The sequence below is a fragment of the Lampetra fluviatilis genome, chromosome 22 (assembly GCF_964198595.1).
Source record: "Lampetra fluviatilis chromosome 22, kcLamFluv1.1, whole genome shotgun sequence".
NCBI classification, from domain to species: Eukaryota; Metazoa; Chordata; class Hyperoartia; order Petromyzontiformes; family Petromyzontidae; genus Lampetra; species Lampetra fluviatilis.
Window position 1 is genome coordinate 11,211,483 of NC_136296.1, and position 19,263 is coordinate 11,230,745.

Consider the following 19,263-nt stretch of genomic DNA (forward strand, 5'->3'; position numbering starts at 1 on the left):
AAACTCGCCGTCCAATCGGAATAAAGCATCTGGCCCTGCTCCGAAAACGAGCAAGCCCTTGGTGAGCAGCCCATCAGCTCTCGCACCATGTACCCACTTGCTCTGTAGCCTAGAGTCAGCTCGAATTTTTCTCCTATCTCTCTCTCTCTCTGCCAGAAACATCAGCCGATTATATATTTTTTAAGTTACAAGTCGATGGTAATTATTAACACTCTCATTCCGATGATGCACACGCAACTGAAATAAAATAACTTTATCGGTACCGAGCCTCCCACAAGGCCATGCGGGAAGGCGTGTGGCACATTTTGATGCCAGCTATTACAGTGCGGTAGTGTCACTACAATTTTCTACGGTGAGTAGGCGCTATGCCTCTCTGAATAATATGAATGCTGCAACGCTTGCGAGATCCGAGCTTCGGCGGTGAACGGGACTCTGACCACCCAGCAAACTTGCTGATGTCACGGAACGGGCAAGGGTTCAGGTGGTGCGGTTTCAGGACGGCGTATTGGCTCTGTACCTGGATTGTGTTTTTCCAGCAGGTACCAGCGATAGAAGGCCCTCTTCTTCCCGTCGCTCATGTCGAGCCCATGCTGCAGCAGCCACTGAGAGATGTAGCTCTGGCTGATTCCTGCAAACACACGCAAGCAGAACCCAAGCTAAAAATGAATGGTCGACCAAACGTGACCAATCTCTGCCTCCGAAAGGCAATTAGCAGCTACAGATGCAATTCTCCGTGCAAGACAGTTCGTGTTGCTAATATTCAAGCGGCTATTTATTGATTTGTGTTGGAAAGCCTTGCCGAGTCTCAAGACGTTTAGTTTGTTTTTCCCACGAGGGTCCTACATTGGGATGTTTGGCCAATTCCGTTCAAAAATATTTTCAGGTGGGAGAAACCCGACTGGGCAAAATGAAAGGTCTGCACAGACGGGTTCCTAAACCCATTTGCTATTACTGCCATCGCCTGCAAACCTCGCTGCCCAATGGGGTTAGGAGTCTCACAATTATGTGATTAACCAATTATTGCCTTTCAAGTGGTGGATTAACGATGTGCACGTTTGTGTGGTGGTGCAAAACCATTAATTTGCAATTGAGCAGTTATCGTTCCTTAATTCTCCCCAACAAAATAGTTTATACAATCATTTTTGAAACTCTACATCTGATGCTAACAAGGCTCCCAATGCCACCTAAGAAGATTTTGAGCAGCCTGTCTCTAGGAGTGCTAAAAGCCGTGCTCCTAGGAGAGAGATTTGGGCAATTACAGGAGACCAGACGATTGCTTACTATACTTGGATGGGGCATAATAGGTATTATGCCTACACAGTTTTATAACATGGCAGTAAAGAAGCGAATCAATTCTAGATTTGAAGGTTTCGTGACTGCAAGGAATCATATTCTTAGGTTTTTTCGGTAAAGTCACGTAGGTAAAACATCAAAATTAATGAAAATAAAATAAAATAAAAACAAAAACAAAAATCACGACGTTTCGGAGGCAACACAAGTCTCCGTCATCAGGTGGGACCGTCAGCTAATGCAGCTAATTCGGCTGTGACGGTCCCACCTGATGACGGAGACTTGTGTTGCCTCCGAAACGTCGTGATTTTTTATTTATTTTTATTTTATTTTATTTTCATTAATTTTGATGTTTTACCTACGTGACTTTACCGAAAAAACCTAAGAATATGAAGCGAATCAAGCACTATCCACTGACAAAAGGTTTCAGGATAATGTTGAATAAAACAAATCTGTCACTGGCTTGCGATGGACAACATCTACTTGCCAGCAGTTAGGATGCATTCTCTGGTTTCATCAGGATTAATACACGCTGACAAGAAGCATCGTGTTCACTTTATAACTTCCCACTTGCCGTTTAAGACTTATTTATAATAACCACAATGTTTCGATAAACCTCGACAATTCTTGCGTGCAATTAATTTGACATGCTGACGTGATTTCTTGCAAAAGGTTTCTATGAGGTGTTTTAATGTCTTAACACATGTTTTATTGCCACAAATGGTAAAACCTAATGTTATTTTTCATACTTTGATACTGGAAAAAAAGTCTCAATTTGCAATTTATTACTTTGGAATATTTATAATAAATTATAGAGTTCCTGGCTTCATGCGATTAGACAAAACCTCATTTTTGCACAACAACGATTTACTAGGGGTACGAAGGTTCAGGTCACAGAATTCAAGTCGTGCAGGGAATATCCGATTCACAGTTCCATCAATTTGATCCTGGTCGAGGTTTTTTTGTTTTGTTTAACCAGGCAAGAAGAACTCACAAGACCAGGGGGGGGGTCTCATTTTCAAGAGTAACCTTGGTTCACCAAGACGATCAATTTGGTTTGCATTTTAATTAAACATATATTAAGCAACACTATTAAACTCAATTAATAACACAAACATCTAAGCTAATTATAATTTTAACCAAAGTTCATTATTCATCCTGGAATATATCACTTCATGTTTAGCAAAGCATAGTAAAAAAAACATACATTAAATAATTAGGCTCATGCAGCCACCATCGATTCTCATGTCAAACATTGGTAAACATGAAGCGATTAACACATCAAACAAATCATGATGTGCATTTATTTTGCAAATTAAAAATTATATTTATTTTCTCACAGATGTAAAAACACATTGTTATTGTTGTGAGAGATCTTCATAAGTTACAACCTTGGTGTGCCTGTACGCCAACATGCAAACACACGCACACCGCAACGTCTCACAACACACTGGCAACTATTCACAAAGAAGGCCAACCTCGTACTATTCACAAACGGACCCCTTTTCCACCCCACCCAGTTATCAGGGTGAATAGACGAGATTCGCCTGCAAATCTTTTGTTCCTCCGAGTCAAGAGCCGACAGTTTTCAGAAACTCTGGACGTGGCTTAAGGATCAAAGGCACTTTTTGCAACAAAGAAAATATGCACAAAACATGACGGCTCCCAGCCCGTTCCAAATTCTAAATCCCTCGCTGCCCTCCGTAAGACCCGCTGACTCCGTGTACATATTTCCATGACACCCAAAAAACACTTTTTTTAATAAAAAAAATGGGTTCAAATATAATGTTTAACTTAGAAGTCATGATCTCTGTATTATTGCGCCGATTTTAATCTCTCAACTTGTGCATCGTATAGTAACTGCAGATTAGTTTCAGCTGTGAAGCGCTTGGTGAGGTTTTTCATCCTGAAAGGTTATCCTTTCTACACGTAATGGATGAAATGTAATTTCCACTCCTGTGCTCGGGGAAGCCAGTGGTGTGATATGGTTTCGCGCCCGGTCGGAGGCATGTCGCGTGTTTTTATTAGATCCCTCTCCTCCTCAGTCCAACAGCGGTCCCCCAATGGCAATAAAAAAAAATAAACCTCACACTGCCAAAACTCACTCACATGAGAGTTAAACACTGGTCATAAAAATCACTAAAACGCAAGCCAGAGGTTAAAGTATTAACTCGGCAGCAGTGGCTGGAAATACATTGTAACCTCTGTACTGATAAAATGTTACTTATTTTATTTGTGTAACACGGCTGTTAGACTTGGAGTTTGTTCAGCATTACAGGCTAGCCTCCATTCTGCTTCACAACGCTTTTCCATTGACGAGCAGTCACAACCACCCCCCGCCCCCACCTCTCTCTCCGCATTGGCATCCGTCTTGCAAAGATTCTAATCCCCGCGATTTGATGAATTGTCAAGAATGTTTCACTGTAAAATATGCCCACCCGTTCTGTATCGCATCTCGAAATGCAATTTCCTTTAAATGTCATGTAAGTCCAAAATGTATTGGATTTTAACAACCATTGTTTTCTACATTGGTGGGCTGCAGTGTCTCTCATACAGTTTATTCTAAACAAGCGAATCTTGCATACGTTATTAAATGCATGCATCGTAAGCAAAACACATCCATTTTAATACAATGAATCAAAGCATTGTTATACCTCTGACTGACAAACAGTTGGCAAGTCAGTCAGTTAGTCAGTCAGTTTATTTGGGGTAGACCCAAACAGCTTTAAAGCTCTTTTTCAATGGGGACCCAGCCATGAAGGCTGATACGTTAGCAGACATGATAATAGGTTTTTACCCTTTATTCTGGCAACAAAACAAGTGTTAAGATGTTAAAACACCAAACTGAAATCTTTTACAAGGAATCATGTCTGCATTAACCAAAATGCTTGTGGTCAGAATGCAAAAAAAAACATACTTTGATAATATATGCATTGTCCTTGAAACGGATTGGTCCACACCAGACATCTTTCTTTTGAGCCTCGTCTCAAACGGTGTTAGACCAGAGGACGCCAAAAGGCGTACAGCCCAGAAAAAAGGGGAAAAACCTATCATCATATTTTGGTACTGGCAAAGGAGTTCCCATGATGTTAGCAGACATGTTACATAGGGACTGTTTACAGCGATTGCAAATAAAAGCAGGGAAATTATACACGTGACCAATAAACAAACAGACCGACGGAAAACGTAAACCTAGCTTGCAATCCGATATCACATTACGCACAACACTCGTGAGCACGGCTCAAACACTGCACGTGTCGGAGGGGCAGGGCGACCAGGGGGGTGGGCTTAATGTCCGTATCACTCACAATCCTCCCCTGTGCTCATCAAGTAAGAAGCACCCAAAAGACTGAGTGGCTCTGAGGTTGTGCTGACCTGTGACCTGTCCCACGATGGCCTGGGAGATGCGCCTGCTGGCCAGGAATGCCCTGATTTCTTCCTTGACCGTGCCACTGTCCCTCCTGCAGACCAGACCCAGGCCAGACACGCAGCGACGCCAATTTCAGAAAACGCACACACACAGCTCTGCTCAGTCACACATACAAGTCCATGATCACTCGACAGCAAATTCAAACTAACAATAATTAATTTCGCACAAGATGTGATCATAGGAGTTACATGACCATAGTTCATGACGCTGGTCAGTGCAAATTGACGAAGACGAGCGTAGACGCGGGAGCATAGTACTGTACAACACATTTGCTGCACTCGTCTGCAGCCCGCAACATAGCCCCCAGCAGCCGACTACTACAGTGGCGTTCGACCTCGTCGTAAGATCTCAGAAGACAAGCAAGGTGGAGCCTGGATAAGTGCTTGTATGCACGAGTACAAGTATAAACAATTATTCCAAGAAAAGTGTTCAATCGAAACGCACTAAAACATTCCACATGCTCCGTTTTAGTTTCTGAAATAAAATAGTATCATCCATTGAAGCAATGGCTCACTTCTGCAATAAGATGCACAGTATTTTCACAATAAAGGTTAACAATATAAGTTAAGAATATTTTTTTTCCACTGCGTTGTATAGAAAAGTTCAGAGGAGCATTAAGCTATTTGCTACTATCCTAGAATAATGTTAGAAAAATCAATTATATACATCTAAACTTATCGATACCATACACAAATGACCCTAAGTGTATCATAACCATAATCAATTATTTGAATCTAGGAATTCTTAGAGCCCTTACAGAAATAAATAACACTGCAATGCATTTTAACACGTTTCTAATATACGACACAGAGTGCTTTTCTAAACGGCTCACAGATCGTATCATCAACGGGCTCAGTGTTTAAATGAAGTAAATCTATCCATATATCTAGGTGGGTATGTTTTAACACTTAATTTTAAATCAATGGATTTCAACCACACATCAAGATCCCACTTTCCCCTTGAACCATCCCAACCCCATTTCCTCCCTCCGCGCAGACAAAATGTGATTGTTGATCCCGTGCGACTCCCGTGATGCAGACCCCAATAAAAAACACACTCAAAGATCTGTGATCCGATTTGGGGTTAACCCTTCGAGCGGGGACCGAGCTCTCTCTCCGAGATGGCAAAACAACACACCCTGGCCATTGTGTAACAACCAACTGGTGAGCAGATGTCATATTATGCCTGTTGATACCACATGCTGAACATCAGGTGCCGGTGAAGATCAGCAAAAGCCAAAACGCACTGGGGCTCTTCGAATTAATTCATAAAGGATACATTTTCCCCTTGCGGATGCGGTCTCTATCAAACGCAAGTGTCAATAAATTAACAGCGTGGCTGCGTCACCTATCCGAACGTGTGCAATAATGATTCTAAATTGCACTTCCAACGGTGCGCTAATTGTGCGAGCGTTTAAATCAGCTTACAACGCCACAACACTGCGCCGTGTAGGGAAACGGTCCACGTCTGGAAAAGGCATTCCATTCACATGGCAAACCACCTCTTGTCCCAGGTCATTTGAAGGATGAATTGAATTCCGTATTTTCGAATGGACACAGCCAGTAGTAGAGTCATCACTCTTAAAGAAGAATCGAAGTAATTCCTAGAACAAGACCACGCTCGACAAACAATACCACGGAAGAACCGTTGCATATTATCGAGTACTGAAATATGTATGTTTCTAAAAATTGAAATTCCCCAAAGGACTATTCATCTCAATAATTGCATTTATGATACAAAAAACACAACTTTAAAAAGTAATTGATCAAATGGCCCTAAATCAGGACTCTCCTAAGTTGTAAGATTCATTAGGGTCTCCCTGTATAAATATAAATAAGTCAAGCGACAAATCTAGACGTTTGGAATCTCTGTTGTATCGTGCCACTCATGATTTTCACAAGGACTGTATCAGGCACAGCATATTCACATACACCCTGGTTTGCTAAAACACAAAGGTGTAGGGATGTGACAGGGTTAAAAATATAGTCTACATCCATTAAATACAAAAGGTAGTGTGCCTACAATATCAAACAAGTGATGAGCAGTCTTCTTTAAAGTTTCCTTACCAAGCCAGTGGTGTAAATTCCACATTCCAGTAACAAGGCTACTCACAGGACAAGCACCGTTTACTTTAAACACATAGTTATGATGGGTGGAGTTGAATCACGCAAAAACACTGAAGAATGACAATTGCATTTAAAGCTGTAATTATGTCCATTCCTGTATTCAGTGGGTATGCAACAGGTGGAAAAGCCAGAGCTATTTTATTATTACACGCTTTCTTTTAACTCACTGTCTGTTGTATCCTCAAATTCTTGTAACTCTATTTTTACCCACTTCCCAATGTGGTATCGACTGCAAATTTGGTATACTTATGTCATACTGATGACAATACTATATTCTATCATTAAAAATAAATAATAAATATTTGTAAACATTTTTTTTTATATGTTATGTTTCGGCTTTGGGGCCATTTCCTGGAGTCGTGGAGTTCTGCCATTACTCGTACATTTTATAAAAGCGTGTTTAAAAAAGTTTTTTAAAATATTACTTATTTATTTTGTACAAATTACGAGCAGCCCGCACGTCCTTTGGACGTGACCATCAGTCCATCTCTCCCTCCGGCCAGCCAACCAGCAATCAACCTTTTTCCAATATAGTATGATAGCGTATCCCATGTGTTTGCGTGAGATGCATGAAAGGGGTGGGGGTTAGGGGGGGGCGTGACGAGGCATGAACGGGCTCAAAGCTGTGGAATGCAGGTGGTGCCATCACGCAGACGTTCCCGGTGACGTCACCACCGTGCACATGCACTTGGCCGCATGCCAGCCAGCGAGGAATTCAGGCAGGAATTTAGCAAGCAAAACTTTTGCTGATATCGTGTGACGTGATAATCCAATTGTTCTATTGTGTCACGTGATTAGATGAAGACATTTCCCACGAGGAAATCGCAGTTATTTAAGTACCACTCTGTGTCAGAAAATGGCTCTAGAAAATTATGCTGCGTAATTACTTCTGAAGTAATGTCCCTCTTTAACCGTGCCAGGGACATGCCTTCTGTATATGCCCTGCAAAGAATACTTGTTGCACACGAATCAAATTGAAACCATTGATTCTCAGAGCTTGAATAAGCTGAATTTTTTTTTAAATAGTCTGTGTGTGTGTGGTCATTCGTGATCAGGCTAAAAGCAAAAACTGTCTACAGCGGGGAACATGGTTTAATCACGAGTGGTCGAAACCCACGTCTCCTTATTATCCACCTCAATCATGACCACACAAGTACACCACAGTCCACTTCGCTCCTTCGCTGGCTTGCGGCTCACTCGCCAAACTCAACATGGCCATATCAACGTCGCCAACCAACTCCCCCATCGCAGGAATGGAGAAGGTGACCATCAACCTGAGCAACTCGAAAGCCTCAACCTTGCGTCGCCGCCGCCCCCCCCACGTGCCGAGTCGCATTGCGTCACCTCGTCAGGTCCTCGACCCGCTCCTCCAACTCCAGGTCTTCCTCGCTCGCCTCAAAGCTGCACAGGCGTAGGTGGGCCAAGCCGTACGGTGTGCCGCCACTGCCGCCGGAGTAGCGCGGGGAGGCGAAACCGTTGGCGAGGCGCTCGTGCGGCAGGGCGGTGGGCGTTTCGCGCAGCGCGTGGTTCGTGGTGCTCGGGTTGCAGGGCGGTGGCGACGGCTCGTACATGTGGCCCTGCGATGACGTCGGGCTGCCGTACTGCGTCTGCGCTCAGGCGAGCAGAAAGAGGATCATCATCAGTTTCGCCAACGGGGTGGTGGGGAGCAGGATTGGCTGCAAGATGGCCAGGAGATGCCGGTAAACCAGTGGACTTCCTGAATCTATTTGTGCGAAGATTTCAGTTGTATACCCCTTTTGGTATGGGTGCTTTCCGGGTACCCTTGCTTTATTCCAGACGCCACTCGTTAACGGCAACGAACAAACATTCCCAAGGACCTTTTAGAAAGCGTCTTCAGGAAAAATAACAAAAAAAGCGGCTTGAGATTCAGTGAGCCTTTCTCGGGTACATAAATGCCATCGTAAATCAATGTATGCACGTGAAAAACATAGCTGAATGGAGTTTTAGAACAATTGTCACATTTAATTTAGTTGACAGTTGGTATTTCTGTAATGTTATTGACAATTTTTTTCCCCCACATTTGTTGAAACTTAAATTGGGTTGTTAATTTTTCCTACACGGATACATTTTGTCCATACATTCTTTGCACTACGGACCTCTTATGGCATCATTATGGCTTCCAGGTGTTCTCACTAGATTTTGAAACGAGGCAGACTTGTTGGCACAATGGCTTGCGTACTGCACAGTGAACCCAGCGACCAGAGTAACAATCCCGGCCACATCAGCGACGGGTGATATGGACAGCGGTCATCGGCCTCCAACCCACATTCACAAAGTTCTGGCTTTGACCAACTTAGTCAAGGGATGGTGAAACACCATCCAACACAGAATGGGGAGGGTTTTGATACGATGATGGATTGACAGAGATATGCAAATTACTTTATCGTTATTAAACAAAAACTAAAAAACCCCTATTATTGAAATTGGATGGTTTTAAATTATGAGTTGTGGCCCGGGTGGGTGATTTGCACATCAATATTTGCGTGTTGCCAACGCCTGCTATGAGCGATCGCAGTGGCGAAACTTAATATGAGAGCACATAGCCGCCATAATTAATATTTCAAAGATCCCTCTGGAAGCAGGCTCCCATCACACACACCTAAATTATTTATAAATTATTGTACCCCTGAATATAAACAATATGCCATATGGCGGTGCAATATTTGCATGCAATACAAGTTGTTATCATCCAGCCAGATTTTGGGCGAGGAGGCTTAGGCGGCAGCTCAACATCACCCGTGCGTGCCCTTGGAAAATATATTGAAAAAGCATATTTTTTACATATGGTTCTTCGAGCTTTTGTTCTAGACAAAGCGCACACATATACTCACTCACACCCCTATGCACAGCAGCAGCCAGTAGTCAGCACTAGGTAGATGTGGCACTTGTGCAAGGCTGGGTGGTCTTCTAGGCTATGCAGAGTGGCAAAGACTTGCTGTCAAAATGTCAAACGGGAAGAATCAGGTGTTGTCGGTTAAAGACTACACGCACACACGTGCCATATACCCAAGTCGTGGTGCCAAGTTAGATGTACGTTGAGGCCACATGCTGTGGGTTACACAAACCCCTCCCTACGCATAGAAATACGTAGACCCCTAGACACACACAAGCACACTCCGAAGCACAATCCCATGCCAGAAATAAAGATCCCCCATGAAGCCTTTAAACAGACTATTGGGGCAAGGGGGGTGGACATCCAACACCACGCCCGTTCGCCCATTGCTTATGTTTACACACCGCACCAGGTACTCGTTTAAGACTGAGTTGACCTAGGGAAGCACCTGGGGACCAGTTCAGGTTTTCTTCACCAATGTCGGTTGTGGGAGTCGAACTCGGGTCGCTGGGTTTATAGTAAAGTATAAGGATAAAGATCCCCCGTATAGCCTTTCAGACTGTTGGGGCAAGTGCTGTTAGCGAGAAACTATGAAAGCCGGCAGAGCACACGAGGGGGTGGGACACCAGTACCACGCCCTTCTGCCTTTGTCTCCCCAGTGGCGATGTTTTTACACACCGCACCAGGTACTCATTTGAGGCTGAGTCGACCTAGGGGAGACCCAGGACCGGTTCAGATCATCGTCAGTGGTGTTGGCTAGAACCCGGGTCGCTGGTTCGGAGCGCAGAGCGCTAACCGCTACATAGTGAAGCACTCACACACCGTCACTCGCAACCCGCGCGCCAATGCCGACGCACACCTTGATGTCGCGCGTCGGCGCCGCCCCACTCATGGAAGTGAAATGCGACGACGGCGTCGACGACGATGATGGCGCCCCAAAGTTTCCGGCAGGCTCGGCAGCCGCTCCCGACGTTCCACGTCGCCCGAACTTCTCGCCGTGCTCGCGGTCCAGCCGCTCCATCGTGTCCATCGCCTGCACGATCTGCTGCGTGCTCATGCCCGAGCGACGCAGCCGCTGCAGCAGGTCGATCTGCTCGATGGTGTAGCGCGGCTCGTCCCCGTAGCCAGCCATGACCGCTCGCTCGTGCCCGCAGGCAACAGGGCGTGGAGACAAACCAGGAAAAGCAGTGGCCACGAGCACCCTGCGGAAGTGACGGCGCCACGGGGCGGTTGGCACAAACACGTACAACGCGTCAGGTCAGCTAGAACGTTTATAGTCTGGAGTGCATTTGTTATTGTGCTTTTCTTTAACAACTTTATTTAAATTACCTGTGACAACATTTTGACTGTAAAGGAAAGCAAGTGGGCTTGGGCAGGGCACATCGCGAAAAAGGGAGGATGGCTGGTGGATTGACAAGAGCTGAACATTTAAATGTTTATTTCGATTGCCCTATGAACGTCATGTTGAGTCAAAGAGAAGTGCATCACCATGTGTTAGAGAACAGCCTGTGGAAGTAGTAATAGGTGTTTTACCCTTTCAACTGGTACACAACTGACACCTTTATACAAGTTTGCAAACATGATCCCTTGTATAAAGGTGGGTCAGAAGGTTGTGTACAAGTTGAAAGGGTAAAAAACCTATTACTATATTTTGCCACTGGTAAAGGAGGTCTCATAGTGTAAACGCCTGTGGAAGGTGACATCGCAGAACTACTTTTGAAGTCCTTTCTAATGACTCGTCTGCACTCAGTGATGCACCTTCAAAAATGCTCTGACATAGAGGGCACGGTAACGTAGGTTATAATAGATCACGAAAGGCGAGAGGAGAACAAGAACAAGGTTGCTGAAATGGCGGGAGATGACTGGTGTGGTGTGCGATAAGAGCTCCCCCCCCCCCCCCCCCACAAGTTTGGTTGGAAGGGAAAAGTGTACAAGGCGATGGAGAGGCCGGTGCTGTTATATGGAGGCGAGTGCTGGGGCACAATAAAGAGGGAGGACCAAGCTATGGCAGGGACAGAGATGAGGATGTTGCGGTGGATGTTGGGTTTAACAAGCAAGAACAGGGTGAGAAATGAAGTGAGAGGAAGACTCAAGGTGGTCGAAATCACAGAGAAGATGAGAGAAAAGGCTGTGGTTCGGGCATGTTGAGATGAGACAGGAAAATTACGTGGGTCAGAAGGTGCAAGTAATGCAAGTGGAAGGAAAAAGATCAAGAGGAAGGCAGAAGAAGAGGTAGGGGGGGCGATGTGGTGCAATCGGACACGGTGGCTCGAGGAGCGGAGAGAGAGATGGGCAGCGTGGAGAAAGTTGTCAATGACAGCAAACCCCACATGAGTGAGACAAATGCGTGGAAAAAGATAACATAGCTGATAAGAATTGCACGTTTATACATGTACCTACTTAATTAGCGTCACGAGGTACTAAAACCATGAATCTAGGTCGGCAGTGCTGGAATATTTCCTAAGAATTTATATTTTTGATGCAGTCGCTGATGTATCTACCGAGACCATAAACTTAATACACTTTACAGCCCAGTTTCATCACAGGGAACCAATCATATTCAAACCCTTGATCAGAGCAGTGCTGACTCAGTGCTAAGATCCAACCCCTCGGCCAAATCGGCCACCTAAACATAGTGTTATTTTAAACAAAATAAATAGATCGTAACTGGCTTAATATTGTATTGTTTTTTTATTTGCTGGCCGTGTTACAAGCCCTGCTACTTTTTTCCAATGGGCAGTCTCTCCTCAACTTAAAAATAAATAATAAATATTTGTAAACATTTTTTTTATATGTTATGTTTCGACTTCGGGGCCTTTGATGTCTAAAATCCCTTGCCATATTCACTTTGTACTACGGATTTTGTTTCCACATTTAAGACCTTGCTCAAGATTTCCCTTAACCATTCTCTACCCATGATTAAAGGCCAACCATTTCAAAGTTTTCATTTTCAATCTAATACTGTGGCTGCGTAACTCCCAAACGTTAACTCCAAATGTTAATAATATTTTCACTTATCGCCATCTTTAATATTTTCCTTTAATTGCATTCACAACTCTATCCCAATGCTATACAAGATTCTGAGATGTTGTCTGTTAAGTAATCATTCATTTCACACTGGACATGCATTCCTGAAAAGTGCCGTGTTAAACGAAAACCTCGCTAAGCGAATAATTACCGCACCGAATCACATTTGCACTGTAAAAACAGCCGGCAGTAATCCCACGGCAGGACAAACCGAGATGAGGGTACGCCGCCGTGTGCTGCATCATTCCACGTACTCTATTGTAGCGGTCAGCTGCGCGGCTCAAGGAAGTAGTTCGCCATCGACCGCTCAGAAACGGCGTTATAACGGCGCGCGTTCCGCAGTGCGCGAAAAGTGTCTCCTGATCGAAGAACCGTGTCACTACGAAAACGCGTCAAGCAAGGACTTGTCGTACTCGAACTTTAAATGTATCATTTGTAATTTGCTCAGGCCTGGCTTGCAAAAAGAGATGTGTATCCGATGACCTTAAATCTGGGTAAATAAAGAGGCCAAATGTAATGTTTAACTTCTCGAGGTACTTCCCATGTTTTTCTGCACAACTAACCACATGTTATGTAACTCAAATACTTCAGATTATGCTGCAAAGCATTAACCACTGATCAGTTACACTGCAATTAACCTTAAAAAGAAACCATACAAAATGCCCAACCAACACGGCATCTAATGAGGCCAATGTTTACTCGTAATTTTCAATGCAGCCCTTACCAGGACTGCCTCGAACAAGACGTGTTTCCTCTAAGTATTGTGTGGCAAAAAAGATATGCCAAATGATACCGAGAAGATTATTCCCCAGTGAAAACTTCAGCAACTAAATGGTGAATTGTTTTTGTTGTTGTTAAACTCCCACATGCCATTAACAATGTACATACCTAACAGCATAATTGCAATGCATTGTCAAGATGTTCCTAGCAATTAATTATGGAAAAAAACACATGAAATCACACATAATTAAGCACGGCATTACATACGATGGAATGTGCGTCACAACAGGGCGTGCTTAAACTGTCCCATTAAAGGCTTTATTAAGCTTGACGCAACGCATAACCAAGCAATCGTTACTAAAAACTCAAACGAGGGGTTGCTGACGACTCTGCACCCCCAAACACAGCCCGGGGCGCTGTACAAATCGGGCGACTGAAGCGCGGTTAATTTGGCGTAATGTGTCACCAAGGATGTAGCACGGCCCAAGACGGTTAACGTTAATAACCGAAAAAAACTAAAACGGTTTCCGCGGAAGACAACGCAGGGGGGTGGCTGAACACCCACACAACAATACCAGCCATGTGCCAGCGATCGCTTGCGCGCTGAAAACGTTTTCAGAGAAGTAGTTTGCTGCCACGGTAGGCTTTTGTATCTCTAATTATGTCTGCACTACGTTTTTTTGTACGAGAGAGAAGTTGTGTGCATTTGTTTACTTTCACGTGCAACGATACCCATTTTTTTATCTGGGGTGAGAACAACAACCGACATTCGCCACTGAGTGGCTGTCACGTCACCACGGCGCTTGTGCCAGGCTATGTGCACATTAAGGCCACGTGAAGTGTCGAACATCCGCTGTCAGGAGGTCACGGGACAAACCCAGGTGCCATGGGTCGACTGACTGAGATGACTGGCCGATGCATCACCTGTGCCACCCACTGTGCCAACTGGGGTGAAAAGCGCACACACATTCACGTGTCCTGTAACAGTCTTGGTTTGGCAGTTGTGAAAAGTTGAATAACAGTGTACAAAATTCTAAAAACATTACCTACAAAATATTATTAGAATGGTCCAGCATGGTGATTTTAGTCAATTACATTCGCAAACGTTTTGCGTGCAAGAGGAAAACCACAAACTCAAATTTCAGCACAGATTAGTTCATTATCCCACTTGCTGTACTGCAGTCCCCTGGCTTCCTCACAGCCCAAAGGGTTTGGAAATGTTACAATCTAGACAATCAATCAATCATTACCTTCAAAGTGCTGGACCACAGGTGGCACCGCCACAAACATTTTCGCTGTGACTTAATATCCTCCTCACGATCACTATCATGACGAGGATAATGATGAGACACGTTACGTGTGTTTTTGCAAATAGGGCTCGCTTGTAACTATTGTCGGCTTGTCATTCAATTACCCAGAAACCTAAATTAAAGTATCAAGTACTTTTTCCTGAAAACAACTGCTGTACATCTTTTTGGTTCTTTCGGTAAAGTCACGTAGAATGGAAAAAATAAAATAATAAAAATAAATATTCTGTTTTATTTTTATTACTTTATTATTTCCATTCTACGTGACTTTACCGAAAGAACCAAGAAGATTCATCCCTGCAGTCACGAAAGCTTTAAATCGAAATTTAACTGCTGTACAGCCAGGAGAAGACACTACTGCAAGTTGGTTTGTGAACCCATCCATGTGTTTATTTCAGTTCTATCCCCTTGTATGCATGCATTTCCTTCCACATGAAAAACAATCCTTAAAAAGGAAATGGCCAAACATCCCAAACCATGAGTGAGGCTTCCCTGAATAAGTAAATAATAATCATACTATTATTATATTGGGCAATGCATTGATGAATTGCCAGATGAACCTGCCGACCTGCGTTCGATACCCAGTGATATTTAACATTCGTGGAGGACAGTGTAGAAAATTCACTGCTATAATATACTTAGTATGCACCAACCTCTGTCTATGCTTCCCAACTTCACCAATACCAATAGCCGTCATTCGCCACTAAGTGACGGTGACATCGCCACGGCGCGTGTGCAAGGCCAGATGCACTTTAAGGCCACGTGAAGTGTTGAAGGCTCGCTGACAGGAGGTCACGGGACAGAACCAGGTGGTGCCATGGGTTGGCTGACTGAGATGACTGGTACATGCACGAGCCATACCCCCTGACTTCACAAACACCACACCGACCAGCGTGAAGTACGCGCAACAACCTCCATAAGCAATATAGCTTGACAAAGGGCTGATAACGATCCTTGGACGACACTTTTTGGTATCTGCACGTTCCCAATCAATATGGCATGCAAGAATACCCATTACCTAATCGTGCCACTAACTGCAGATGTTTATAATCCTCATTATTATTAATAATAATTCTTGTTACACTTTTGTACACTTTAAATCAGTAGTTCAACCTTATTTGGCTACTGCACCCCCTTGGTTGAAACAAAATTCAACTGAGTACCCCTCTAGCTGACCCAACACAGTTCTGAGAAATAAATGTATGAATACTGAACATCAATATTTTTACAAATTGCCCATTCCGTGAGGTACCCTGACTATCGTAGTAACTGCGAGCAAATAAAAACTAAATCAACAGACGCTCTGCACGCGTGGCGTAATTTGTTCTTCCTCGCTGGTTCCTCCTGGAAACCCGCATTGTTTACGATGAAATGAGTTTCGAAAGGTCTTTTTTAATCCACATGTAAGCATGTGGATTCAAAATGTTATCGTAGTTATTTTCATTGGCAGATGCATACATGGTTACTCACCAATTAATCTAACGTATGATATAATTTCACGCGTTTCTAAATCAACTCACGTACTCTCTGCAATACGTACCATACACCCCTCATCCTTACCACGAATGACGGTGAAATAGTTTTAATCAATAATCATGACCACTCAAATATTGTCGCTATTGCAATCGTAATTATCCTGTCATTATATTCGGCTGCAGGTACAACTGCACTGATGTAATTACCATCCCTAAACCTATCCTTGACTTTCACTAGAGCGTATCATCACTGCCACTGTCCACTTGAATCATCAATATTATCACTTGCAATATTTTTGTATGACCAAAAGTACTTCCAAATATTAGGTTGTGTAAATAATGCCTCCTCAATCATGTACCCCTACTACAATTGTCACTCTCATGATCATCATCAGCGCTCTTCCTAACATTGGTCAAATCATGCAGGATCCTTCCAGAAATGATCCCAAAACTTGCTCAAGTAAAATGAATGACAGCGTGGAGATATTATCCGGTCCTGCACATGATGATCACATTCACCTGGGCGAGCAAGGCTCGGATATTGCCATGCTCACCCCCCCCACCACCGCCGTCATCGTCACGACTGCAATTCAAGTTTAGAGAACACTTGCCAACTTCCGACAAATTGATGCTCATTTTCTCAATCACGGGGAAAACGAAGCGACCTTACCCACTTGCAAATCGCGTACTGTAGTACTCCAACCGATGTGGGTTGGGTCAATGTGGGAGTTCAAATATCACTTCGCTACTTATGTTAGCCATGATCAGGAATGAAACTCGATCGATCGGGTTCGTAGCACAATGGCCCTAACCACTGTTGCCACCTCTGCACCACAAATTCTGCTCGTCAATTGTGTTAATAATGGTAGTTAGTAGTTTGTTACTACAGTATTGGAAAGAGGCATTTTCTCTGTTCCTTATGATCGCTATTTAATCAGCACACAATGTAATGCTATCGATCCTTATTACTGTAGTTTAAACAAAAACGTTGCCTGGGGCAAGTGGTCCAGCTAATGCCTTCACTATTAGTAATGCAGCTTCACGCTGTAATTATTATCATCAATATCATAAATTATATTATAGTTTTACTCAAGAGGTCCAGATATTGCCTCCCACAAAACCTGCTACTCTTGCATCACTTGCACACCAACATCAATCGATTTGACGGTTAACAGAATTTGCCTGCACAAGAGTTTCTGCCAATGCTTCAAAAACCGTGCATCCCTAACTCCATTATCACGTCACTTTTAACTTCACAATCAGCCATCATCTATCCACTGCTAGATCCTTTCAACTCGTCGCTTTTCACACAGAGAGCTCCATCCCACGGTGGACATCTCCCGGGGGAAGGGGAGTGGTCCTCTCCATTAGCTGCAACTCCGTCCTATGTTTTGACAATCGACCGTTCACAACCGTGAAATATTTATCGTTCCGAAAGGTTCGTGCAGCCCTTTGTGATTAATAAAAGTCACGTGGAGGACAAGGCGAGGGAGGGTTGGGGGGGGGGTCCCCAGTCCATCTAATCGCCTTCTATGCTACCGTCATTTAACCGCCGAACTCCGCCCGACCGTGTGAACCCAGAGCCCTGCTAGTCGAGTCCCACTGACCCCCCCCCCTGGTCTCCGTTCTCTTTCACCAGGTTGCCTTGCCGATGTCCATTCTCCGCCTCCATCCGCTCCCCCTACCTCACGACCCTCCCCCAGCACCCCGACCCCACTGCTCCCCCTTGCTCCGGTTCCACCCCCCCCCCCAAACTCTGCCACTGCTCTAACTCGGGATATGTCCACACCACCTCCTGCTACCCCAAACTGCTAAATACCCCCGTTCCCTCTAGATTAGAAGTTGAAATTTGTGATTTTATTTATTTTATACCTACTTGACTTTACCGAAAGAACCAAAGAGTATGGACCCCCCGTCCTCCTCATGTCCCCTCCCGCTCCCGCCCCTGATCTCCGTCCCCATCTCCTTACCACGGGGCTCTCTCCCTCCCCCGACTCGCTCTCCTCCCGCGTCCCCTCGGGTTCCCTCTACACCTGCTCCTCCTCCTCCCCGTGTGTCCATCCCCTCTCTCTCATCGTCCTCTCACTGCCCCCGCCACCACCACCACTACGCATGCTCCCTCCCCGTTCCATCCACGATGATTCTCCTGTAAACGCCTCTCCCATTCCCTCCCTGGGTCATTCCTTTCCCGACTCCTCTCGTCCGACTCCTCTCCCTCGTGTTCCCTTTACCCTCCACCCCTCCTCCTCCTCCTCTCTCTCACCCCCTTCCCCGTCCCTCGTGTCCCCAACCCGCCGCTCTCCGTCTCCCCTGCTGCTACCCCCCCCCCCACACACACCGCCTGTCCCGTAGCCGCCGCCACCGCCGCCGCCGCGTCCCTCACCGGCCACGGTGGGGGAGGAAAGACGCGGCCCGGACTCAACAATGGACAAAGGCGAGCGAAGCGTGGCGGTCGGGGGGGGGTGTATCGGATCGATTCCGACCTCCTCTAGCGATTACATTCACGGAAATCGATTCCTCCCTTTGGAAAATCACGATCGCGCCTACCAGACGGCTCGCGAACACAGCGGCGCCACGGCTTTCACTCAAGCTTCTTATTGTTCTTATTGTTTGTTTGTTGTTGTTACTCTATCGATCGCTTCGATCGCTGGGACCGCGATCGTTAAATTCTCCTTTCGCTGAAAGGCGCGTGGCCAATAGCAGATTCGCGCACTTCGCTGTTCCAACTCGTGCCACTCAAGTATTCTCCCCATCGGCAAACTTGACGCAAAAGTTCCTTTGAAGGCTAAAGGACGCAGGCGCAACAATGCCGACTTTTTATTATCCATGCGCCGCGAAGAAGGCCCGTTGGCCGAAACGTCGCCTATCACTTTTCATTTTCCAAGGTGCGCGTTTACAGCTTGTGTAGCGAAGGGTCATGCCCCGAAACGTCACCCGCTATATTATTCCTATTGACAAAACGTATTTGACTTTGTGTTGTTGTTGCTGCTACTATAAGACACTGGCTATGACGCACAAAGTACAAAGAGTACAA

At 44.9% G+C, this 19,263-nt stretch overlaps 1 protein-coding gene across 3 annotated transcripts in view; it reads right to left on the reverse strand.

The window, feature by feature from the left end:
• The window catches only part of HMBOX1 (homeobox containing 1), a 33,977-nt gene that overhangs the window by 13,985 nt on the left and 729 nt on the right, over nt 1-19,263 (reverse strand). For all 3 annotated transcript variants that reach the window (XM_078866450.1, XM_078866452.1, XM_078866451.1), the window contains exons 2-5: nt 10,560-10,902; nt 8,191-8,453; nt 4,666-4,751; nt 518-628 (exon numbers count right to left, since the gene is read on the reverse strand). In XM_078866450.1, coding sequence (XP_078722576.1) covers nt 518-628; nt 4,666-4,751; nt 8,191-8,453; nt 10,560-10,832 — 733 coding nt within the window. In that variant the 5' untranslated portion in view covers nt 10,833-10,902. The remainder of the gene's footprint in view (nt 1-517; nt 629-4,665; nt 4,752-8,190; nt 8,454-10,559; nt 10,903-19,263) is intronic.